This window comes from Ceratotherium simum, chromosome 7 (genome assembly GCF_057802395.1).
Source record: "Ceratotherium simum simum isolate JZ-2026a chromosome 7, ASM5780239v1, whole genome shotgun sequence".
Lineage (NCBI taxonomy): Eukaryota > Metazoa > Chordata > Mammalia > Perissodactyla > Rhinocerotidae > Ceratotherium > Ceratotherium simum.
The window spans coordinates 2,107,335-2,131,448 of NC_141906.1; the positions used below are offsets into that span (position 1 = coordinate 2,107,335).

Below are 24,114 nucleotides of genomic sequence, written 5' to 3' on the forward strand. Positions count from 1 at the left end.
CTCCACGGGAAGTCCTTCGCTCTTATCCTGACCCTGGCCTCCTGACATCACTTCCGCTCCTGCAGATCTGGAGCCTTTTCCTTCCCCCTGTAGCTGCCGCCTTCATCCATGCTTTCTCTTACTCACTTTCTCATCTATTGACCCACACGGTCGTTTAACAAATGTTTCCAAATTTCTACTATGTGCATAGTACATAAGCATGAAGGGCACAAAGGAATACAGGACACAGTTCTTAAACTTGAGGGGATTACAATGAGAACATCTGAGATACGTCAAAAAAATGTAAAAACTGTAGGAATTTCGAATAAAGGTATTTGTTGGCAGATTTTTCTCTCATTGCATCATAATAGTAGTTCTATTAACAGACTCTGATTTCTGGTAATATATATCTTAGCCTTTGCTGGAAAATGATAAAAATGCAGACAATTTAAAGAAAAAAGAGGTAAAATAATTGCTGCTTGTTTCTAGAGTTAGATTACTGTCTATAATTTCAATGAAACGATTCAATGAAATGCAATAGTTTCAATGAACATCTTTCTGAAGAAGAACCACAGGATTGAACCAAGTTTCAAGTTGTCCCCAAGTATCCCTGAAGTGTTGGAAATCCTGTTCTCCGAAAGAGAACAGAGGCCACTCCAAGTGAAGTAGTGAGCTTTCAAGGGAAGAGGCATTCCCGTCCCGAGCCTCCACCTACAGTTCTCCCAGGCGCCCCCCTCACGTTCCCCCTAAACGCATTCTGAAAGATGATTTAAAGGATGGTGCAGCAGGCTATCAGGAAGCGTATCTGCCAGTTCCTTGATGAAGTCACTGGAGAAAGGGTCCAGATTTATAGCCCATTAAAGGAAAAAATTTGTAATATTTGCATAGAAGCAATCATAAACTTGGCATTTAATTTTTATTCTCTTTTTCTTTGTCATTATAAACAATAAAAATTGAATTTAACAACAAAAAAATGGAGCTTATAGGCTCACTTATCTTAAAAAAAAAAATCGAAGCCCATTGCATTTAAAATTTGGTATAATGAGGCTGGAAGTTTCAAAGCTGAAGTCAGGGGACAGACATGGTTCACATCCAATCATTTTAAAACAAGCTTTTAGTGTAGGTAGCTACACTGGTGGAGAATATGATTTAATAAAATGCAAGATGTTCGAATCCATGCAATGAGAATTATTTGAGAAGTGGCTTCCTTTTGTTCCTGATTTATTATTTAAATTTACTTACATTTCTCCAGCTTTGTTATTTTGGTAGCTTAATGGAAATAAAAACTCAGAACCCTAATGTAGCTTGGCCACTGCTTCTCTCAGTGGGTAATTGATCAGCAGGGACACAGTAGAGAATGACTTATTCCTACACTATGTCACAATTTTAAGTTTTTTTGCCTCAATTTTTCCCCACTCAGTAAAATGATACACAAATCTTCACCAACTTTGTAAAGGATCACTCACTTGATTTTTTATAGCATTACATATCCTGCAGAATGTGTCACTGGAGTGGGACACATTATTATTTATCATCTGTGTGCAAATGTTTAGATTCAGGATCATGTACAAACTAGTTTGGCTGTTTTGATTGACTACCAGTTAGTGTTGTTTTTTTTTTTTAAAGGAAGAAAACCACAGAAATAATTTGGTTGTTGCTTTTTTTCTTTTTGACTGATTAAATCAGCCCGTATCAGTCTAAAAATTCAAACCATTTAGATAAGAGGAGAGTATGGCTAACCCAGAATAAGGGAAACAAAACCACACATTTCTTCAAAACCATGATTCTTGTCAGCATTCGCTGCTGGGCTGGAAAACAAAAGCAAAATATAAAGCTGCCCCCACCTCATCTCTGTCATCTTCTATGTCAATGTCCCTGGCAGTGATTTGTGTTGGGCCAGGAGTCACTGTTCTCTTGATCCCAGCACATGTGACCAGTCCCGACACTCTGGGCATACCGCACAACAAAATAAATAGATGAGTAAGACCATTTCCCCTCCATTTCAGCCCAGGCATGAGAGATAGGTTACTTAAAATTCAAGTGCAGGAAAGCCCATTGTAAAAGGGAAATATTTTCAAGTGAATTCCCTTTGATCTTTTTTTATAGGGACTCCTACCAGCCTGTCTCCCTTCCTCCCAGACCCTGGAAACCAATTAGTCTCAGCACAGAGGCCACAGACCAGGTTGAAATGGCTCCTTTTTATTTTTAGGGGATATAATTTCAGCCGGGATGTGTAGTCAGCTGTCACACAGTCTACCCAGCACACGTCTCTCTCTCTCATCCACTGGATTTCCCTTTGGAGAACGACTAGATCTCTGAGTCTGACTCCTGGAAAGGAATTAGATCTGGTTGTCGTCCAAATCTTTCAGCCCTGACAATGGCATCACTTCACAGACAGCCCCACCAACCAAGTTTTCTGAACGCCTTCTCTTCCTTGTTTTCTAGCATTTCTGCACTTTTCCCTTCCTTCTGTGGTTTGCATACAATTCTGAAAACCTTTTCTTCCATTATCCAAAGTAGGAGAGAATAGGGGACCAACTTTGATTTTTAAAATGATTTTGAAGCGCTTATTTTCGGGGAAAGCGTGCCCCAAAGACAAAAATGGAAATAATTAGTCTTTGCCGCTCCTCACCTCCTCACCCTGATCCTGATCCTGCCTTCATTCACGGAGGTGAAAAACATTATCGTTTAGGTTGGCCTTTTCTTTCTCAGGCACAACACTGCAGAGAGAAAGGGTGTGTTTGTGTGTGTGTATGTGGGGGGGGGGGGGTGTCTGGCGCGTTGAAAGGCTTCAGGAAAGGGAGCACTGCTCTCCCCCAGGAAAGCCTCAGCTCTCGGACCCAAGGGGACCCAGGGTCGCCTTCCCTGGTCTGAGCGCAGGGCTCGAGCCGCCCCCTTTGCCCCCGCGGCGAGCTCTGCGCCCTGGAGCTGTGCCAGGACTCCAGACAGCGCCTGGCAGGTCGGTGGGTGGGGGCCTGGGTGTTCTCTTCGCAGAAGACGCCCATTTGGAGGGGAAACTCCCTTTATTTCCCTGGGACGCGATAACCACCCCCCCCCGGGGTCCCCTATCATTTTTACGCTGATCACACTCATGATGATGAACTTGCAGCTCGGCTTCCTGCCGCCTGCTTGACCCGGGAGCACCAGCAGGCTGCGGGCCTCGCCCTCCGCTCCCTCCTCCTCTCGCAACCCCGGGGCCTCGGGGCGCCGGCGGGGGTTCCAGCGGCCTGGGCTGCAGGAGGGGCGCGCGGGGGCGCGGGGTCCCGCCGGGGAGCGCGCACGGAGCGGCGCCTCGGCCGCCCCGCTTCCTGGAGCTGTGCTCCTTTGACCCCAGTGGCAGTCCCTGTCACTGCACCGCTCGCGCTCCCTCCGGCTCGCCGCGCCCTCGCTCCCTCTGCTCGCCCCCTCGCTCGCTCTCTGCCCAGATCGAGGCTCTCCGGTCCTTTCTCCCCCGCCTCCCCCTCGCGCCGCGCCCCCGGCCCCCCGCCCCGGCCCGCGGCGGGACCTCCGGGGTCGAAGGTTCTGGCCCGCCCGCGCCCCCGCGCCCCCCGCGCGCCTGCCGCCGGCTCGGGCCGCTCGGCGATGGATCGCCTGCTCGCCGGGCGCTGAAGGCATCCCCGGACCGGAGCGCAGCCCGGAAAGGTAATCCGCCCGGGAAGGGAGGCGCGGGCGGGGGAGGGGGAGCGGCCGGGCGCCCGGTGCCGCGCGGAGGAGGGGAGAGAGGCGCACACAAAGCGCGGCCGGGAGAGGTGCCTGGTCGGAGGCGCGTGCGGGCGCGGGGGCTGCGGACCGCGGCCGCCCCGGGGCCCTGGCGCTGGCGCGGGCGGGCGCTCCCCGCGCAATTCGGAACCCGAGCGGGGCTTGTTTTCCACCCCGAGCGAGGGCGATTCCTCTTTGGGAGCCGTCTCCGCGCTCCGCATCTCGCCCCTCTGCCCTTCTCCCCTCCCCCGCCCTCGGCCCCGACCTCGCGGGTCCCACCTCCCGCCCCCTGCTCCGCCGGTGTCGGCGGGGGCAGCGGCCGAGCGGCGGCGGGGCGGCCGTGGGGACGAGGGCACGGCGAGCGGCCGCTGCAGGTCCGGGCTCCGCGCCCCGACCGCCGGCCTAGGCCCGGTGCATTGTGTCGGCCGAGCGCGGTGCGGGCCGGGGAGGCGCCGTCAGCTTTGTGCTCGGGCCGGGCCCGCCGCCCGGCCCCGCGCCCGTCTCCACGGTCCAGGGCGCAGCCTGCCCACGAGCCGGCACCCGCCGGGCGGGCACGGCCGGAAAAGTAGCCGCGCCGCCGATGGCTCCTCGGCAGAGGCAGGAGTTTCTTTGCTATTTACACGTAACAGGGAGACCTTTGTAGGGCCCTTGAATTCCGGGGTTTTGCGGCCTAGGAGGTGAAGGGGGCATTTTTCTGCAGCTTGGGGAGCGGGTTAGCATCCACCAGCAAGAAAAGAAATTAAGGATGCCCCCGTGGGGAAGAGTTACAGCACACTTACCTTCCCCCTCCCTCCGCACACCCCAAATTAAGTGCAAATGCGGGTCATGAAAAATGTGTAATTGATTTGAGATGCTGCAAACACGCACAGGTCAGCGTGGAAAAAACAAACAAAACTTTAAGTGAAAGAAGAGGTGTCCAAAGCCGGGACCCGCGGCCTCCACCCCCCGCCGCTCCAGGGACGCAGCCGGCGGCTCGGGGACAGCGGGGCGGCGGGGCTGCGCTCCGGGGTTCGGGGACCCACGCGCCCGGGGCGGACGTCGGGGCGTGGGGCGGGGATGCTCGCGCGCGGAGGGCGCTGTCAGAGCGCCGGCCGCCGGTGGTCATCGCTCAGGTCGGGGCCGGCCAGAAGCACAGAAAGACAGACAGCAGCGCCAGCAGCGGCGGCGACGGCAGTGGCCGCGGGGGCCGAGCGGGTCGGGCGAGGGGGTGCTCGGGGACGGAGGGGAGCTGCAGCCGGGACCAGCGGGCCGGGTCAGGGCGAGAGTGTGCGTGTGCGTGCGTGCGTGTGTGTGTGGAGTCGCTGCAGCCCCCACCTCCCGCCACTGCCCACCCTAGATTTAAAACAAACAAACCAATCCAAAGTGGAGGACCGGGCGCCCCCGCCCCGCCGCATTTAGACTCCGGCGTGGCCCGCGGCGCGGGAGAGAAGCCCTGCCCGGCCGCGGGCGAGGATGCGCCGGCCGGGCGTCCGCAGTGCTGGAGACGAGTGCAGGTGTAAGAGCGGCGCTCCGCGCACACGCACGTGGACTTGCGCGTCCCTCCCAGAGCCCGGCGGAGCAGCGCCGGGAGGTGTGGGCATCGCTCCGGGGTACGGGGATGAGTAGCCGGAGGTGGGCACGACGGAGGAGGGGCGTGGGTGGAGAGAGCGCCCGCTCCGTGCGGCGGAGGGAGGAGAGCGCGAAATTTGGCGGCGTCGGAGCAGGAGCAGGCGAGTTCCCGGGTCCGGCAGGCGGTCCGGCGGGCGTCTCGGGCCAGTGAATGAAGTGAGCATCCTTGTTAAAGGGGGAGAGCGGGCTCCTGCCTCGTGGGCCACGCCCGGCGGTGCTCGGGTAGAGAGGTCATGAGCTGGTGCTTTGAAACTTTTGGTAAATTGGACTTGTGGTGTCTGGGAGGTGGAGATAGTTATTTAATTCCTCAGCTTTTAATCCCTTCATTGCCAGCAGACTTTAAAAGGGTTTCCAACTAGATTCCTGAAAAAAACAGTGCAAGTTGCACAGCTTAAGGGACAGGAGAAGTGATTGCTGTCTAGGAAATGCAAAATGTGCTCACATGTTTTTTCTTTTTTTTAAAGAGCAAATCAGTCTAGCACCAGCGTGAATGTTTGGCAGTGTGAGCTCCTTGTAGATTTTTCTTTAGGATTCCTGGCATTTAGGACTGGGTTCCTTTGTTTTGTGGAGCAAATGCATTGAAGTATAAAAGGAAAATTAAAAAAAAGACTACTGGTCTCTTTAAATATCGTATGTAAGAAGTAATGTAAGTGTGGCGAGGATGAGGTGCTCTGGAGCCTGACCGTTTGGAAGGTTTTACCGCCTGAATATGTGAAGCCGGTGAGGCAGCTTCTTGACGGTTTTCTGTCTTGTTTCAAGCTTTTTCCAGATTTCTCAGGTTGGAGGAGGGGACCACTGTCTGCTGTCTCTGAGAGTTTATCCAAAAAAGTCTTCCCGTGTGTTGGGGTTTAACGTTCTTAGGCTGTGTTCATTTTGTGATGTTAGTGGGGGTGAACATAGCATTTTAAAAAATAAGGCTTGGACTTGCCTTGTCTGTAAAGATTCCTGTGAAAGTTTTGAAGCTCTCTGCCTCAGTCTGACATTTTCTTCAAAGGACTCCAGATTAAAGAAGATAGACACTGCAGGTGCACTGTTTCGATAAAACATTTGAAAGAGAACATGGCAAAGAAGAATTCAGATGAGGTGCCAGCCACCCATTTAGCCCTTCACAGTTCCAGGGGCCTGTGCTTGCTGATGAAAAGATGTTCTGTTTGTCTTGCTGGGGCAAAGGTGCAAAGAGGAACGATGTTCACTTGATAGAAAAGGCAGTCCTCTGTTGACTTAAGGGTAGATTGGGCCATCTGGGAGTGTGAGTTGGTCACCCTCTAAGTTCTGCTTCTTCTGGCTTCAAATGAGGGTCTAATGCAACTCCTGTAAGTCTTTGCATAGATATTTACACAATAGGTATGTATATTTCATGTCCAGGACGTTTTGCTTAGTTTAATTAGTGAGTTGGCTCCAGGAAAATTTAAACTGTTTCTGGTACGGGGTGCAGAGATTGTTCCTGAGAGGTCACAGTGGTCTAGACATGGATTTTGTTTCCTTTGCTTATTAATGTTCTGCCTTTCACACAATAGACACTGATGGCAGGAACATAAGAATTGCCTTGTAATTTTTACACCACTCTCTAATTTATGCAAACACTAAGTTCTCGAAGTCTGAACATGTGTATTTTTTCCCTCTGCGCTTTGATGGCTAACATTCTTTTTAATGACAGTCATTTCTATAACAGGAAGATGTTTTCATTTGTATTTACTTTTCAGCCTGGTGCAATTATGCAGTTTTGCGCTTCACTAGTGTCTCAGTACTTTGTGTCTCAAAAGAGAATTACAGTACTTAGAACAGGACTGCAATTTGAAGCAGGTGTTGTGTTTTACTGTTATGCAAAATAACAGTAAAATATAATTGTGGGGGAAATTAAGGAAACAGCTGCAAACTTGGTATGAAAACTGCTACATTATGATTTGTAAGCGGTTCTTATAGATATCTTACATCAGAGGCGGGGAAAGGTTTTAATTTAGTTAATCCTACTGGCCTGGTTGTCTATCAACTGGTGCTTAGGGGACTCGTACCTCCCATGAGGTCAGGAAGAAGGAGCACCCTAAGCCACACTTTGTGCACAGTGCCGGAGCCCCAGGGGGTCGAGTCCCCGCATTGCCCTTGTGCACTGGGAACGCAGGCCAGGTGGGGGTTACCTAGCTTGCTCTGCTGATAGGAAGAAGGCAATGCTTTGCGTAGAACACTGTGGAATTTCTTAGCCCAGCTAGCATATGGAGGACTACACAAGCCCCGGGTTGTGAAATAATAAAATAAATGGCCTATGGCAGGCCATCTGCCTTTGCTTGATATTTAAGGTGTTTCATGCCAAATTTAAATCTAATCTTATTATTCTAAATATTTTTGTTTGAGATAGCAGCTGATTCCGGAGCTTAATGGTGCACAGGGCAAACCTATCCTGATGTGGAGCACAGAGAGGAAGAGTGTGGGTCACCCCCGGGGTTACCCAAGGAGCTGCTGCCGCTTCTCTCCAGGCACTGATCAGTTGCAGCAGTTTCGAGGCCTGGATTTGCTTTCCTCAGTGTCTGCACACCTGAAATAAAAATAAACATCCCCAGTTCTGAACCTGGGGCAGCAAATAATGTATTGACGTTTATAAAAGAATCAAAACTAATGGAAAATTTTTAAAAAGTATGAAACTAACTCCTGAGAATTGTGCAGCACCAAGGAAGAAGGAGGCGGTAGACGCAATGACTGCCTCCTCCGCTGCTCCGTCGGGCTCAGAGAGGGGCGCTGATGCGTGCTTCCAAAGTGGTGGTCCCAGCCTGGGTGTGTTTGATTTCCCCCCAGTGACGGAGGGTTTAAAGAAATCATGTTACATGCAGCAAGAAGGATTTGCTTTACCATAAAGTTCTCGGCAGGAGTGGAACGCATATGTATACCAGGCATTGAGTACCTATGCACTTTGGGAGCTGCTTGTGAAAGAAAAAATTAGGTGTAGTGTGTGTATATATTAACGTGTATATTGTGGTTACACACAGGTATCTGTTATGAGCACAGCATTTTAAATGTACATTTGTCATTGTGTTATACGGCTGTGTGAAGCCTTGAGATTTCCAATTATTGTATGACACCAACTTTGTACAGACCAAACATTCCAATTAGCAGGGAAGGTTTGGAAGATTCTCCACTTCGAGCACAAACCATTTATAGTTAGACACCATGGCAACTGTGGATCTGCCCCTTCCGTAACGCACGTTAAGTGCCATAATTATAATTAAAGAGGAAATCTTAGTGTGAACGCCATTGAAATGATTTACTAGCAGCCACAGTGTCACGTGGAGTATGGCGTCCACTCTGAAGGGCACGCAGGGCAGAGAGTTGGGAAAGGTTGTATCCAGGAGGCAACAGCACATATTAAGGTTTTTCCTGAACCACTTTCATGTCCAGGTGTCACATTTGACATCTCTTAGAACACGCTCTTGTTCTTTGTTCTCATTTCATAATTTCTTTTTCAGACACGCGCAGCAGTTTTGATGAGCAGATCCTTGGGGGCAGAGGCTGGCTGAGGCGCACCATGCCTGCTTCCCTCCTTGGTTCCGGAGAGTTGTGAGTTGCTCATGCCGATAGGGAGGAAGGATGGCACATGGGATTCCCTCTCAAGGCAAGGTGACCATAACGGTGGACGAGTACAGCTCAAACCCCACCCAGGCCTTCACGCACTACAACATCAACCAGAGCAGATTCCAGCCGCCACATGTACACATGTAAGTATTGCTCGTGAACTTAACAAACGAACAGTCAAGAAAATAGTAAGATAAGAAAGGCACTGATGACTTCTGTCGGGGAGAATAAAAGGTCTGTGATTGGCAAAACAGATGGGTATCCGTGCTCCCAAATACAGCTCGGAGGAGTCCCCACGTCTGTGGAACGTTGCAAATTTGCAGTGTTCTTTCAACCACAGTTTGACATTAGATCTTCAGAGCCTGTGAGGGGTGGTGGCAGGTTTCCCACCTTTTGTGGATAACAACAGAGAGGTTAAGTATTGCCTAATGTCACATGCTGAATTTTGGCAGAGTCTCCTGACCCTTAGTTCAGTTTGCTTTCCGTTGCATTGCTTGACTCCATGATGAAATATTTCTTTAAAATTTTTGTATTTTTTCCCCCACACCTCACCCCACTACTCCTTTACGTTCAGCTGGGAAATAGGCCAAATTAGGACTAATTGTCTAGCCACTGCTAAGTCCATTGTCTTGCCTGTTGCTTGTAGAACGTGGGCTGCATGCTGCAGGACAATATGGGGAACAAAGGATTAAGGGGCAGGGGAACAGTTGGTTCCAGGAATTGTACTTTTCTCTCACTCCCTAATACTATTTAAGCCGCGTTGCGGTTTCAACTGTTTAAGGGGCGAAGTGGGAGAAACTCAGAGGCAGGGTTCTGCGGACCCGGATGCACACCAGTGTGTTCTGTTCCTCTGCTGCGGGGTCCGCTGGGCTTTCAGCAGAAGGGCAGAAGGTCACCATCTCCCTTGTTTATTCAGGGCCTGGTGCTCATTTTCCATGAGCCCCCTCCAGTGCCTACCACGGCTCTTTCATGGTGGGACTAAACCTCTTTGAAAACTATTATATGGTCAAGAGAGAGAGGAGGTTAGGGCTCTGTTGACTGTTTTTGCCATTGCTGGCAAAACTGAACTCGGGGCATGTCTAAGCCACAAGCTCTTTTTTTAGAAATTCTTTTATTTGGGCATTTAGAAAAATGGTAGGACTCCCCTCCCCCCCCAACACACACAAACTCAACTCCCCTCAAATTTAGAAACACTAACCAAACAAAAAGAGCCTTCTCTTGACTGCCTGGGTGTTAGTGTAAATACTAGGATGCTACTTTGCAAGTATATTCTGTAGAGCCACTCAGTTACCTGTGATGGGATTTCTGCAAAATCAAAAAAAAAAGGAAGAAAAAGACAAAGAAATTCTTGCGAACAGTTAGTGCTGAACTGTTTCTAAGAATTTCATACTTTCTTTACATCACAGTATAGTCATGATTATGAAGGATCGTTAACTTCATCTTAAGGAAAAGTTTTTAAGGTGAATAAGATTTTTCTTTGTTAAATGGCTTTTCTGAACAATAATCATGTGTTCATTTCAAATATTCCTTTTATTCCTCCGCTTATAGTGATTTCTTTTTCTTGGCATGTGTTGTAGGATCTGTGCAGGGACTTAGGATACCTCCAGCTCTGTTTTGCTGGTGTGATGTTTTATATTAAAGAATCACAAAGAACTTTGTGGATTCTGTTTCCTTTCAGGCAAAAGAAAGTTTGCTTTGCCCCAGAATCCCTGGAAGACCACTGATAGGGAATCTCGGCCTAGTCTCCATGTGTCTATGGCCGTGAGATTCCCATGGTGAACTGAGAATGCAGAGATACCCTAAAACCATGTAACCTTAGCGCTGATCTGCTCAGATCTAGCCATGAAAAATTTGAAGGATCAAATTATACCTTTTTTGAAAAAGAGGCTTGAAAATGGGGTTTGCAGTGGCCACTTGGACGGCTGCACAGCCCCGTCACCAGACTTCCTACCTTTGGGTAGAGGATTCTCCCACAGGCAGGGTGTCCCACCTGAACTCCCAGCTCCACCCTTGGCTCGCCATCACCTGAGCACTCTGGCCTTCCCATCTTGGTGCTTTTGCTGTTTCTCACAGCCCAGTCGCTCACGTTGATGCTCATCCAGAGGCCTCAGAGCCAGGCCCCTCTCTGTCTGTGAACCTCTTCTGTCTCCCCGTCCGGACTGCCTGTGCCTGTGCCCACCACAATGCCGCGGCACTTGGCGTTCGCTTCAGACCACAGCACCTCTGTTATTTCTCTCTCTCTGTTCCTCTCTTGCAATTGCATCATTGGTTTCTTAAAGGCAGGGGTTGAGCGGGTAACAGGTGCTCACAAATACCGATTGATTGATGGATCCTTTGATTTGCTTGTGCCCTGAGATGAGAAACTGTGGTTGAGAGTTGGAGGCTTTCACTGTAGTTTTCCTGTGCTGTCCTGACATTTGGCGCATCTGTGCGAAGGTGCGTGCGCATCATCAGGATGCTGGCCCACATTTCCCTTTCAGTCTTGGTGCCCTAGCACAGGGACTGGCCCGCACTGGGCATTCAAGTATTTTGGTGAAATGCAATCGTGTTATATTCTAAAAAAAATTGCCCTTAGTCTAAATAGAAACTTAAATCGACTGGAAAATACCCATAAAATATTTAGTCTGAAATTTCTTCAGTTTTTCTGAAGTTTTCAACAGGTCGTGGCAGAGCTCCACTCCTCTCCCTAAAGATCTTTTGTCTTGTCCACTTGAATAGCTGCTCATTTATTTTGCATGGGATTCTTAAGACATCTGCTTCCCTTTTCCAGTTACAGCTGAGATCTGTGCAGACCCGTGGTGGATCGCCTGGGTTGGAGTCACAATCCCGCTCCCTCAAATGACAGAAATTGTTCTCTTTCATACAGCCTAGCAGGGTTTCCTCACCTTGATTAAGGAGTAGCTCACATCCCATTAAATTCACTCAGTCTCCCCTTGGCGTTAAGACTCACCGTGGGCAATTTCCGTCCCTTCTCCAGGCCTCGGTTTGCTCATCTGTAAGCATTTGAACCCAGTGAGCGTTCTGGATCTTTTCAGCTCTGACACACTAAGATTAAGATCACCATGAAGACAACATTTATTTGCAAGGTGTTGCTGTGGGGGAGCACAGATAGGTAAGACCCGGCCCCCGTCTGCATGAAGCTTGTCACTGACTGCAGGGCTGTCTGTCACCTGGCTGTAAGAGACTCACTGCCTGGTCTTGGTTTGGTTTCACCTGGGAGTTCTGAGGAGGCTGCCACTGAACTTTCTAAGAACCCCGGGCCTGCCTCTCTGCCTGTGACGTTGGGAAGATATTTTTTAAAGAAAGCAATCCTGTGTGACCTTGGAAAAGGAAATGAAGGCTCAGCTGGAGTTGGCAGGGCAGGGTTGACCCCAGAATTGGTGCGCCTCTCTTACCAGACCCTTGAACATGTGGGATGGTTGAAAACCAGCAATTAAGAGGCTTTCTTTTTCTACAACCCCTTCATCTTTCCCAAACGGAATGTTGAGGAAATTATTTAGTGTTTTAATGATGGTGGAAGGAGGTGCTGAAGGAGCCAATAACACCATAAAGATTTTGTATGTTTTTAATGATCGGAAGCCTGATAGAGTATTATTAACCTTTTTAGTAGGGTGTCCAACCGTCTCAGGTTTTGCACTGAAGGTCCCATGTTCTGGGAGACCCCTCAGTCCCACGCTAGCCGGTTGGTTGGTCACCTCACTGAGGTTAATTCCTCACCTGTGCTTTAAGGGTTGGCTGCTAGGAAGCTCAAAGCAAATTTTGTTTTCAGTTTAGTGCCTTTGCTTGTCACGCCTTGGGTTGCCAGCACCCCGGAGTCTTCCTGAGCCCTTGTCCTTTGACCTTGTTTCTGGGAGGCAGTGTAGCACAGTGGTCGGCATCTCCAGTGGAATCAGGTCGTTGGATTTAAAACCTGGTTGCGCCAGTTACTAGCTGTGTAACCAACTGTGGAGAGGTGTATGAGCGTCTCGGTGTTTTCTCTTTCCATTTGTAAAATGTGGACGATAAAAGTAGTGCCTATGGAAAGGTTGTTGTGAAGGTTAGAACAGTATTACTTGTGGGGCCGGCCCGGTCGTGCAGCGGTTGAGTTCGTGTGCTCCGCTTTGGCGGCCTGGGGTTTGTGGATTTGGATCCTGGGCGCAGACCTACACACCCCTCATCAAGCCATGCTGAGGCAGGCGTCCCATATAAGGAAACTAAGGACGTACAGCTAAGATGTACAAGTATGTACTGGGGCTTTGGTGGGAAAAAGGGAAAAAAAAGAGGAAGATTGGCAACAGATGTTAGCTCAGGGCCAATCTTCCCCCTCAAAAAATCTTAAATAAATTAAAACAAAAAAAAGAGCAGTATTACTTGTGGAGTTCTTAGAGGAGTGCTTGGTACATGGTCTATGCTCTATACGTGTTAGCTGTTATCATAGTCTATACTCCCTACGTGTCAGCTGTTATCATGGTCTATACTCGATAAGTGTTAGCTGTTATCATAGTCTATACTCCCTACGTGTCAGCTGTTATCATGGTCTATACTCGATAAGTGTTAGCTGTTATCATGGTCTATACTCGATAAGTGTTAGCTGTTATCATGGTCTATACTCGATAAGTGTTAGCTGTTATCATGGTCTATACTCGATACATGTTAGCTGTTATCATGGTCTGTACTCCATACATGTTAGCTGTTATCGTGGTCTGTACTCGATAAGTGTTAGCTGTTATCATGGTCTATACTTGGTACATGTTAGCTGTTATCATGGTCTGTACTCCATACGTGTTAGCTGTTATCGTGGTCTGTACTCGATACATGTTAGCTGTTATCATGGTCTATACTCGATAAGTGTTAGCTGTTATCATGGTCTATACTCGACACGTTAGCTGTTATCATGGTCTGTACTCGATACATGTTAGCTGTTATCATGGTCTGTACTCCATACATGTTAGCTGTTATCATGGTCTGTACTCGATAAGTGTTAGCTGTTATCATGGTCTATACTTGATACATGTTAGCTGTTATCATGGTCTGTACTCCATACATGTTAGCTGTTATCATGGTCTGTACTCGCTAAGTGTTAGCTGTTATCATGGTCTATACTTGATACATGTTAGCTGTCATCATAGTCTGTACTCCATACATGTTAGCTGTTATCATGGTCTGTACTCGATAAGTGTTAGCTGTTATCATGGTCTGTACTCCACACATGTTAGCTATTATCATGGTCTGTACTCGATAAGTGTTAGCTGTTATCATGGTCTATGGTTGATACATGTTAGCTGTTATCATGGTCTGTACTCCATACATGTTAGCTGTTATCATTAATGACTGTTTATTGATTCTGCATTTTTTGTTGTAAGCTGTCTCAATTCCTGTTGAAAATCAGTGGAGTATAGGTAAATGAATAGATAAGAAAGTAAGTTTTGTCCTGTCTTCCTCATGGAGTCATTACCAGCACACTCTTCTAGGTGGGGCTTTGTCCGTCAGTGTTGGCAGGGATCCTGACTTCGCAGTGCCCGTCAAGACCCTGAACAGCCTGGGAGTGTCTCCCTCCCTCCAGTGACTCCACGGGGGTGACAGGCCCAAGGTGGGAGGAGTCCTGAGACCTGGGTGTCACCCACGTCTCTGCGGAATCATGGCGTCCTTCCTCCACTGGGGCTGCTCGGGGACCTTTGTACCCCCATCAGTGTCTTAGGCTCCCCACCTACGGCTGTGGTTAAAACAGAAGCATCACAGGTTAACCATAATTAACCAGGATTGAGTGCAGAGGGCACAGCGTGGGCTGGGGAGTGAGGACAGTATTCACTCGAGAGCTGAGCACGTGGTCTATAATCAGAGATTTCTGTACAAATGTTGATCCCGCCAGTCACTGGCTTGACTGGGAGATGACGGACAAATTACTGGATCTCAGTGTTCTCATCTGTAGAATGGGTCTAACGACCCTTTAAGATGGTCGTGAGCATTAAATGAGATGACGTATATAGCATATGATGCCTGAAAGACAGCGCTTGATAAATAGGCGCTGTGATAGTATGTATGGTCTCGCCCACTGGCTGGTGAGCATGAGAGAAGTGTTAACACCTTCCTTTCTGAACCGCTTGGTTGTATAAAACCTGGCAAGTCTAACTTGTGCTCTTGTTGTTTGTTGCACCATACAGCATCTGGCAGTGTTTGCTTGGGTCTTGCTAATCAAAAATGACCTGAAGCTTTTAGGGTATCTGGGTGATCATTCCATGCCAAATTCCTAGAGGATTTTGTTTGTTTGATCTGATCTGAAGTTCATTCTTATGTGATAGGAAGTAAATGCTCATTTCGGACTTGTATTAGGTATCCTTAGGTGCAAAAATAAAGTTACAGAAGAGTGTTATAGAATGGTGCCATTTGGTTAAAAAATATAAAAGTATATGGAAAGATAAATATCAATATTACTTGTGATTATTTAGGGAATACATTTGGGAAGGAATTTGGGGGAGAGACGGTTACGTAAAGACCTTTCACTTTTATACTTGCGTATAATTTGAATTATTTTTGTAACAAGTATGTAATACTTTTATGAAAAAAACGTTTTTTAAAGAATGATAAAAATGTAATTTGTCTACAAGTCCTTCTGCTTTGTCTTCAACATTTGCGTTAAAAGCTCGCTCCGATGGTCCCAGCTTCCTTGGGTGGCACCTTCTTCTATTTTATGTAATAATCCAGGAATAGACCAAAAGCTCTTCCTTGGTTCAGTATTCAACTTGCTCATGTGTGGGAAGATGAGTGCAGAGCCAGGACGCTGCCCACTCCTTCGTCCTGCACCTGAGGGGCAATCTTTAAAGTGTCTTCAGATTCATGTTTGGAAGCCAGCGGAGTATACAGGAAGTGTCCAGGAAAGGAACACTTGCTGTGCTAGACTACTCGTCAGTGTTCCCGGGAGCCTGGGTTCTAGTCCTGCCTTGGTCTCTAATCGGGTCTGTGGTCCTTCGCAAGCTGGGCCTCTCTTAATTTCAGGTTCCTCTGCAGCCACTGGACTTGATGTCCTTCAGCATCATTCCTCCCCACCCTGGCAGTCCAGGGCTTCTCCTGTTTCTCATCTTCAGTCCACTTGAAATTAAGAACACAAATCCCTCATCCTTGGTGATATTCTGGAGGCAGAGACTAAGGTAGTGAGATGTGAGGGTCTGGAGGAGGAGAGGAGAAGGCCCCTAACCCTCCCGCAGAGGAAGAGTCGTGTCGACGGACCGGTGGGTGCTGAGGCTCTGTAAAATGGCCCTGTGCTAACACGGTAGAATTCATCCTTTGCTCCAGAGCTGGGCTGCGTTAGCTGTTAGGAAAAACATTCTAGACATTTTTCTCTTGGTAAGCCACCTTCTCATTCTCATTACAAATTTATCACTGGCCTGCACATTAGCATGGCCATAATTTTTGTTAATGTTTTCAATCTGAAATTCGTCGTGGAGATGCTGAATGGCCCTTTTAGTTTGCACTCACATATAAACACAGGGTATTTTTCTTTTCCTCTCTCATTTCTTTTTTAAAATAAGTTCTTTTTCCTATCCACTCCCTGAGGGCACTGGTCTTGTGGTCCGTGACCGTTCCACTTTTTTCCTATTCTGTAGATTTCTTTGTTTGCATTCAAGCATTAAAAAGGCAACCTAAAATTGGATGGGTTTTTTTGTCCATATGGATTTGTTCTCTTAGAACTCTAGCTGTGTGTTCCTAACCTGGTAGTATTTTTTGTTCGTTTGTTTGTTTTTTGGCTACTTGACTTTTTGGGAGGGTAAAGAATTTTGATAAATAAAGCACATCTTGTGTACCGGGATTTCAAATTCTGCAATACTTACCTGCACTTACAGAGACAAAGATGCCTAGGGAAAGTGTGGCCACAGTCAATGGACAGACCTATCCTTAAACCAGGAAACCACCCATCACTTCTCCTTGTGGATTGAATCCTCCTGCTCTAAATACTGGGGGGTTTTTTGTTTTTTTTTAAAAAAAACTTCTTTCATGGAGATGTTTTGATGAAAATACACAAAATGGCAAGCAAGCTAAACAGGAAGTAGTGTGAGAGGGAGTCTGTACTTGAGACATATTTAATTTTAATAGTGAGATTTTAGAGCTTATGAAGATGTGGATTCTAAGATATAAAAACAAAGCCAGTGCGGCTGAACCAACCACATCTCGTGTGACAAACTCTAGGTGGTTCAGAACTGTTTCCAAGAAGAAGAGGGAGCTCACCGAGGCTGGGAAGATCCTCTGTCAGCTTGTTTTCTTTCCTTCCAGTGTCCTTAGCTCTCTCCTCCCGGTCTCCTTCCCTTTCAGACCCTCATGGCAGACAGGAGACGAGACGCTTCAGCAGCCGGCCCTGTGTGATTACGTGATTGGGCTGTTATTTCAGTATCAGGACGACAGAACTACCTCACTTGCGCAGACCACCGTGTTAGTCTGCCTTTTTTTTAAATGTGAAAAGTACACTCGGAGGCTTTGTCTGTGTAGAAACACTAACTCTGCAGAGAGGAAATTCTGCTGGATTTATTGGCCCGTGCAGTATTTGCGTCTGCATATTTTTGTTCTATTTTGCTTTGAAGATTTTTTTCTTAAATTTCTGTCCCGGTAGAAGGGTAAAATGTATGCAAATAAGAAAATGCATTTTGCAGGCTTTTCGTTTTCTCTTCTTTTCCACAAATCAAGAATATAGGCCCCTCTAGTTGGTTTAAATTTTTGTGCAGTTTTGTATTAAGTAGTAAAGCTCCTGACAGTAGTTGAAAAAAAAAGAAAAAGAAGAACTAGCACCGTTTAATAAAGCAAACAGGTAAATTTTCAGTACTTGGCGTTACTGAGCGTTAAAATCCCAGTGAGCGTGCAGCCATTCTTGTAGTTCCTCTGTGCGCAGCCCTTCCTTCAGAGACTGCAGGGCCCTGGACCAGAGCATGGACTCTGCGCAGACCCGTTTATTTCTCTGTGCAGACAGTCCCTGAGACCTTCCAGCTCAAAGACTCGATAATTCTTGGGTTGGAAGATATCTTTTCCCATCTTGCGGTGGGCTGTTTTGGCACTTACACTGATTGGCTAAGAGTGACTTACTAGTGGTATTTGGTTTTAGGTATTTGGGCCACAGACCAAGTTTCAAACCGTTTACATATTGTACACTTAGTTTAAAATGTGTTTTCCACAAAGACTTTAAAACTAAAATCAAGAAAAAAATGAAATCTCCCCACAGCTACAAGGCCTCAGCACGTCTCTCCGATTTCCTGCAAGATTTAGCCTTTCACTGTGACACAGACATTTCACCAGCTCTATTTTAGTCCCGAGTTTTGGAAAATTTTTCCCTTTTGTTTCATTTTGCTTTGCCTTAACAACGTCAAAGATAACCACAGAAGCCTATCAGACTGTGTTAGACGTTTTCTTGAAATCACAAATATCATACCCCCTGCTCTCAGTTTCACTTCATGTTTAATATATGCCATTTTTAAAAAAATTACCAACTTTGACCTCCTGGTCCTGCTTGAGTAGGCGAGGAGTATAATGTGGAGATGCACGTTTTATGGAGAAGAGGAGACGTGGGGTCTGTGTGAAGGAGAGAGACAGACTAGCAGATGTGTTTGTTAGATCATAACTCTTAAGCACCAATGCATAAAGATACATGCACCCCTGTGTTCATTGCAGCGTTATTCACGGTAGCCAAGACTTGGAAGCAACCTAAGTGCCCATCAAGGGACAAATGGATAAAGAAGATGTGGTATTAATACACAAAGGAATACTACTCAGCCATAAGAAATGATGAAATCCAGCCATTCGTGACAACATGGATGGACATTGAGGGTATTATGCAAAGTGAAATAAGTCAGAGGGAGAAGGTCAAATACCGTATGATTTCCTTCATTAAGTAGTAGATAATAACAATAATAAACAAACACAAAGAGACAGAGGTTGGATTGGTGGTTACCAGAGGGGAAGGGGGGAGGGAGGAGGGCGAAAGGGATAATTCGGTACATGTGTGTGGTGATGGGTTATAATTAGTATTTGGGTGGTGAACATGATGTAATCTATGCAGAAATAGAAGTATAATGATGTACACCTGAAATTTATACAATGTTATAAACCAATGTTGTAAACTGCAATAAACAAAAAAAAAAAAAAAAAAAATCATAACTCTTTCTTGCGATTATGATGTTCCTGGCCTTGGGCTTGGCCCTGGCACCAGGAGGGTCCCAGGGTCCCGGAACATCAGTCAGCAGGGAGATGAGACAAATCGCACCTTTGCTTTCCGGGTTTGCGTGCCGGTGAGTCCAGCATCTGAAAGGTCAGAGTGGCAGTTTTTGATACATTGACCTGTTTGATCCTTGAGAAGGAGCAATTTGTTAGGCCTTCTTAGGAAATTCAAAACTTTAGGTTTGTGTTTCAGGATTTAAAAAACAAATCCATTTGACAAATAGTGAACTATGAACTGGCTTTTGAGAAATGTTAGAATATCTGAAATTTCAATTTCCCAAGGTTGGCCATCTGTTAGTATCTGGGAGACTTGACCATATGTTGTGCTCCAATTCTGACTTTTACAGGTTAACTAGTTTTCATTTAGTTCTTAACCCTCACGTTTTGAGCACAGCTGGTAGCACTGAAGCCTGTTTTGACTCAACAAACTTAGAGAGAAGAATTGGGTCGAGTCTTTGGGAAGAAGATGCAGACGAGGGAGGAGGTGTAACTCCTGGAGGACGTTACTTCCCGATGCTTCACAATGCAGTTCAAGGAAGAATCTAAGGCTCCGCGTGTGCACTATAAAGGCCCGAGTCCCCCGTCAGACAGGGGTGTGGCCCGTCCTGCCCCCTGCCCACTGACACTCCTGAGAAGTCAGAGGGAGCTGACACCCCGGGAGGCCGTCTGCCCCACTCGTGCCCCTTGGTGGCGATGCTCCTCTGCTTTGCGTCTGTCCATCTCGACCCCTCCACCACGTTCATGGCAGCCGGCACGCTCCACTGTTTATCTTGGAATTTGATACCGTCATCTTGGCAACCAAACTGGACCTTTACTGCTCGGATTGTTTGTCATTTGTTGTTAATTATCTGTTACCATAAATTCTGCACTTTGAGAAAAAAGGGAATGTTTTGAAATATTTCCTCCAACATGTAAGTGGAGCTTCATTTTCTGTGGACAAAAGAGGAAAAGAAATCAGCTCTTTTGGGAATTGGTTTCAGGGAAATCAGATGCCCTGGTTTTTCAGAGGCTGGGTTAAATCCCGCTAATGCGGCCAGAATTGACAGTGAAGGAACCTTTGCAACTCGGCAATGGTCTGTGTTGGTGAGAGGGACCCCCTTTTGAGGAGAAAAATAATTTAACTTTACCTAAGAGTGTTGCTTTTCTCGCGGCCTCTCTGTGCCACGATTGTGTTGTGTTTTGTGGGAGCAGAGCCTGCTCCTGGCAGTCAGTTCCTCCCTTCAAGGCTATTAAGACAAAGCCGTCCAGAGTGAAAAGTGGCTTCTGCTTACCTGCCTTTATGAGGTGTTTATTTTGTCGAGTGTAGAATTAAAATAAGCCTTCTGGCCATTAGTGGATTTCAGTCCTGCCCCACACTCTGCAGGAAAGGTGGTGTCACCTTATAAACAGACATCGCTGTTTTGCGAGGTGCTGTGCCGAGGGCCGCAGGAGCCACTGCTGGTCTTAATACCCTAATAATAAAGGGTCCACAGACGGACCCGGGAGAGGAAGAACGAATGCACGCATTTTGGAGGGGAGAGTTCCGGAGTGGAGTGGTTGTTGCTAAGCGGAAATCTAGGCACATTTGAAAATACAAAGAATGAAATCATTCCTAAAGTTCCCCCCGAAGACATGTATCCAGAGTCCAGTCTGTCTGTCCAGCCCCGAGCCCCTGCATGCGGTCGCTTACATTCTGCACTCCTGGCTCCTGCCTTCCCCGGGGACTGCCGCACGTGCTACAGGAGGTGATGGTGGAGGTGACGTGAGGTGGTGCCTGGTGCTCGGTGCGCAGTGCGTGGGGGCTGTCACCGTTCACAGCACCGTTTATAGCACCGTTTATCGTGACTGCGTCTACGGCATCAGCACCTGGGTGGTAGCAGAGTGTTAGTGGCGGTGCGTGGCCTAGCATCACCGTAACTGTTTTTGCTGCTAAGTTTGCTGTGTCTGTTTTATTCTTGTGGAGAGTTTTTCTTTTTTTCCTCCTGCTTTAAAGTTTTTAGGGTTCTCTTGTTTCCCAAGGGATTCCCACCCCGGGAGGGGGATCAAGTCTACGTTAACCTGCGGAGAGCCCGGGGCACGGGCTTCGTAAACACTCTCAGCTCCCTGCCTGCTGCCCAGATGGTGCAGCCTGGAGAGGGGCCTTGCCTGGCGCGGTGGGCCGCCTGGCCCTGCAGCCTCTGGTTTCCACAGAACCGGAAAAAGCTCCTCCCAGGCCCACGAGGAGTCAGGAGAGAAGGGTTGTCCCTGAAATAAGGCACTGTTTCTGCCCATTCCTTCTCCATTATCTTTTGGTTTCCTCTCTGTTTTTACAGGGAGGATGGGTGCACTACTTTAGAACACAGGTTGCAGTCAGACTTGAGGGTTAAGGAATGAGTGTTAAATGAGTGTCTCAGACTTCCTTGCAGTGTGGGGGCGAGAGTAAGAGACTGGGAGGAGAATGGAGGTTGGGAAAGCACCCTCAGACTGCTCTGGGAGAAGGATTTAACACTTTGGGTTTTTAGAGCCATTAAAACTCTGATGGATCAGGTTACCTGACTGCACTTCTGAAACATGAGACTCTTGCCCTAAACCGTGCAATTGAGTTAAGCTCCAAATTCAAGGCCTCCCCCTAGGACTGGCCTCTGGGTAAGCCTCATTGTGGATCAGAAAATGATTTCCTTTGAGAGGAGCAGGACTGTGGTGAGGTTTTCATGGCCGATTGAGCCTGCACGCTGGTGCCAGCCAGACATTTGGCAGCCGTGAGGCCACCTTTGGTGATCTGTCCACCAATATTTGCTGAGCTCTTCAGTCCTGTCTGCATTGGACACTGAAGGGAAGATGCGCTGTGAATCCAGCTCACCAGGCACATCTCCTGGGTTTTTATTTTTAATTTTTCCAGGTGGAGCTGTCCTAGGAGGGTGGGGAGGGGGGTGGGGTGGGGGGTGGGCTGGCCCACTGCCCGAAACTTCCAATCTCCGAGTGTTGCCCACAGCCCTCCTCCTAACACCTTGACCTTTGTTGCTGCTCTGGGGGAACCCCACACCCCTTGGATCAGGTGAACCCTGCATATGTGCCTACAGTGCCTACAAGTGGTGCTTTCTCTGGGTTGCACTGATCATAAGTGTATGTTCTGATTGTGAAATGTCCGTCTTCACTAGGCTGTAAGCTCTCTGAAGGCAGCAACTCTATCTTTTTATCTTTATTTTATTTTTTTGCCCACCTCTCTCTCCAGCCCCCGTCACAGTGCTAGGCCCGTTCTAGACACTCTCCAGATCCCTGTCGAGTGAGTGACTGAATGGATGAAAGTTGAGTTTGCAGGGGTTTAACATCCTCTCACGCTGTGCTTCCCCAGGAATTGTGTGCTCCCCGTGATCACTCATCCATTCTGAGAGTGCAGTTAGATTTGAGGGTGAACTGGCTTTAGAAAGGGTCACTTATGGAAGTCTCACATGTTTTTTTCAGGATGGAGCTGGATGACGCTCAGAGTAAGTGTTTCTGATACTCCTGCACTAATGCCATAATCTGTCCTCCTAAACTCTCATTTCTAACATAGGAAGAACCTCAAAGTTTCACTTTCAACTTGACCCTCAGTCAAGATTTGGGTTTCCTACTTTCTTCTCTAATGTAAAATTGGAGGCATCGAAAGTATATTGTTTTAACTCCTTGTAAAGTGCCCATTATTGATCCTATTTGCAGTCAACAATTACTGGTTAGAGGCATGAAATTAATTAGGATATATTTCAGCCCGATTACCAGGTGTCTGGCAACTGCCCCTAATATGTGTAGTTTACCTGAAATGAAGACCATGAAAACGGGTCATCTGTTACCAGGCGAATCGTGCATTTTGCATAGGGCAAAACAATTTTATTCTGTACTCGTATGTTTTATAACAACTTAATTTTTTTGAAATAGTGAACTCTTCAAGCTCTTGTAGAATAACTGTTTTGACAGAAATCTGTGATTTGGGTTAAGTGCAGATAACACCGTCATAACAACATTGGCGTTATATAGCGATTGAAAACCTTTTTAAAATTGGATTTAAAGGTAAGATAAATGAAATTCAGAGTAAGTATGTAATGGGGTTCTAATTCTGGGTGACTAAACTATAAACATCTTGAAAACAAAATGATTTAAAAAACCCTGTGTAAAGTGCCAAGCTTAAGAAAGAATTTTATAGGGAGCAGAACTTACAGGAGGGGAGATAATAAGAAAGAGAGGTTTGTGTTGCAAGCCCTTTGGGGCAGGAAGTTTTCAATTTAGGTGACTGACTTCAGGGTTTCCCCCTGACTGTCCTCGTGCCTGTGTCTGCTGAGGAAAGTGTAGTATAGTCAGGCTTTCTGGGGGTGCCCTTTGGCGACGACCTAATTGAGTTCCTGGCCTTGGGTATGGGCCTGAATTGGGGGAGGTTTTTGCTCTGCAGGTGGAAGCCCTTTGATGGGCCTGCCTCTTTGATGAGTCCCTGTAGCCACTGGCCATGACATTGTTTAGTGTAGTGTGGTTTAGTAATTGAGGAGTCAGTGCTCCTTAGTATATGAAAATCTTTCTTTAAAATAGGGAAGACACCAAAATCCACATGTGCAATTTAAATGAGCTTGTATTCTGCATTATAAATATGCACCGGATGCCAAGTCGAAAACCGGAACACTCTCTCAGGATGCCGTTAGGGCCAAGCGGAATCTCATTAGGGACGGCTTCAAAGATCAGGTCCTCGTGTCCATAAAAACAAGTGTAAATTATCTGGTGCGCGCCTGCTGTTCGCAGTTGCGCTGTTGCATTATGCATGATCCAGGCTGCACGGAGGAGACGCGAGCTGCTTGGCGTTCCGCGGGATCTCTGGGCTTTCTCCACCCATACATATATATTTTTGGTGCTGAGTCCTACATTTTGGAAATTTATTGTTGTGTTACAGTTAATGGAAGGTGCTGTATATAACCTGCTGCTACATTTTTGATGAATTGGAGTCAGTTCAGAGCGGCATGATAAGGCTCTGAATTGTTTGTATGAACAACCCATCTACTCAGATTTATGTATCTTGTTCGCTCACATATGGATTCAGATTAGGGCCATGGATGTGTTCTCTGCACATAGAATTGGGTGCATTTGTTTCCACTCTTTGGCCACCTGGTTAGATTTTAA

At 47.3% G+C, this 24,114-nt stretch overlaps 1 protein-coding gene across 2 annotated transcripts in view; it reads left to right on the forward strand.

Annotated features, from left to right (window-relative positions):
* The first annotated feature begins 8,479 nt into the window (after positions 1-8,479).
* Positions 8,480-24,114, forward strand: part of MPPED2 (metallophosphoesterase domain containing 2) — a 162,118-nt gene continuing 146,483 nt past the window's right edge. For both annotated transcript variants that reach the window (XR_015552644.1, XM_004418552.3), the window contains exon 1: positions 8,480-8,990. Coding sequence is in view for 1 of the 2 variants with exons in the window: in XM_004418552.3 (XP_004418609.1) it covers positions 8,863-8,990 (128 nt within the window). In the remaining variant the exon portion in view is untranslated. The remainder of the gene's footprint in view (positions 8,991-24,114) is intronic.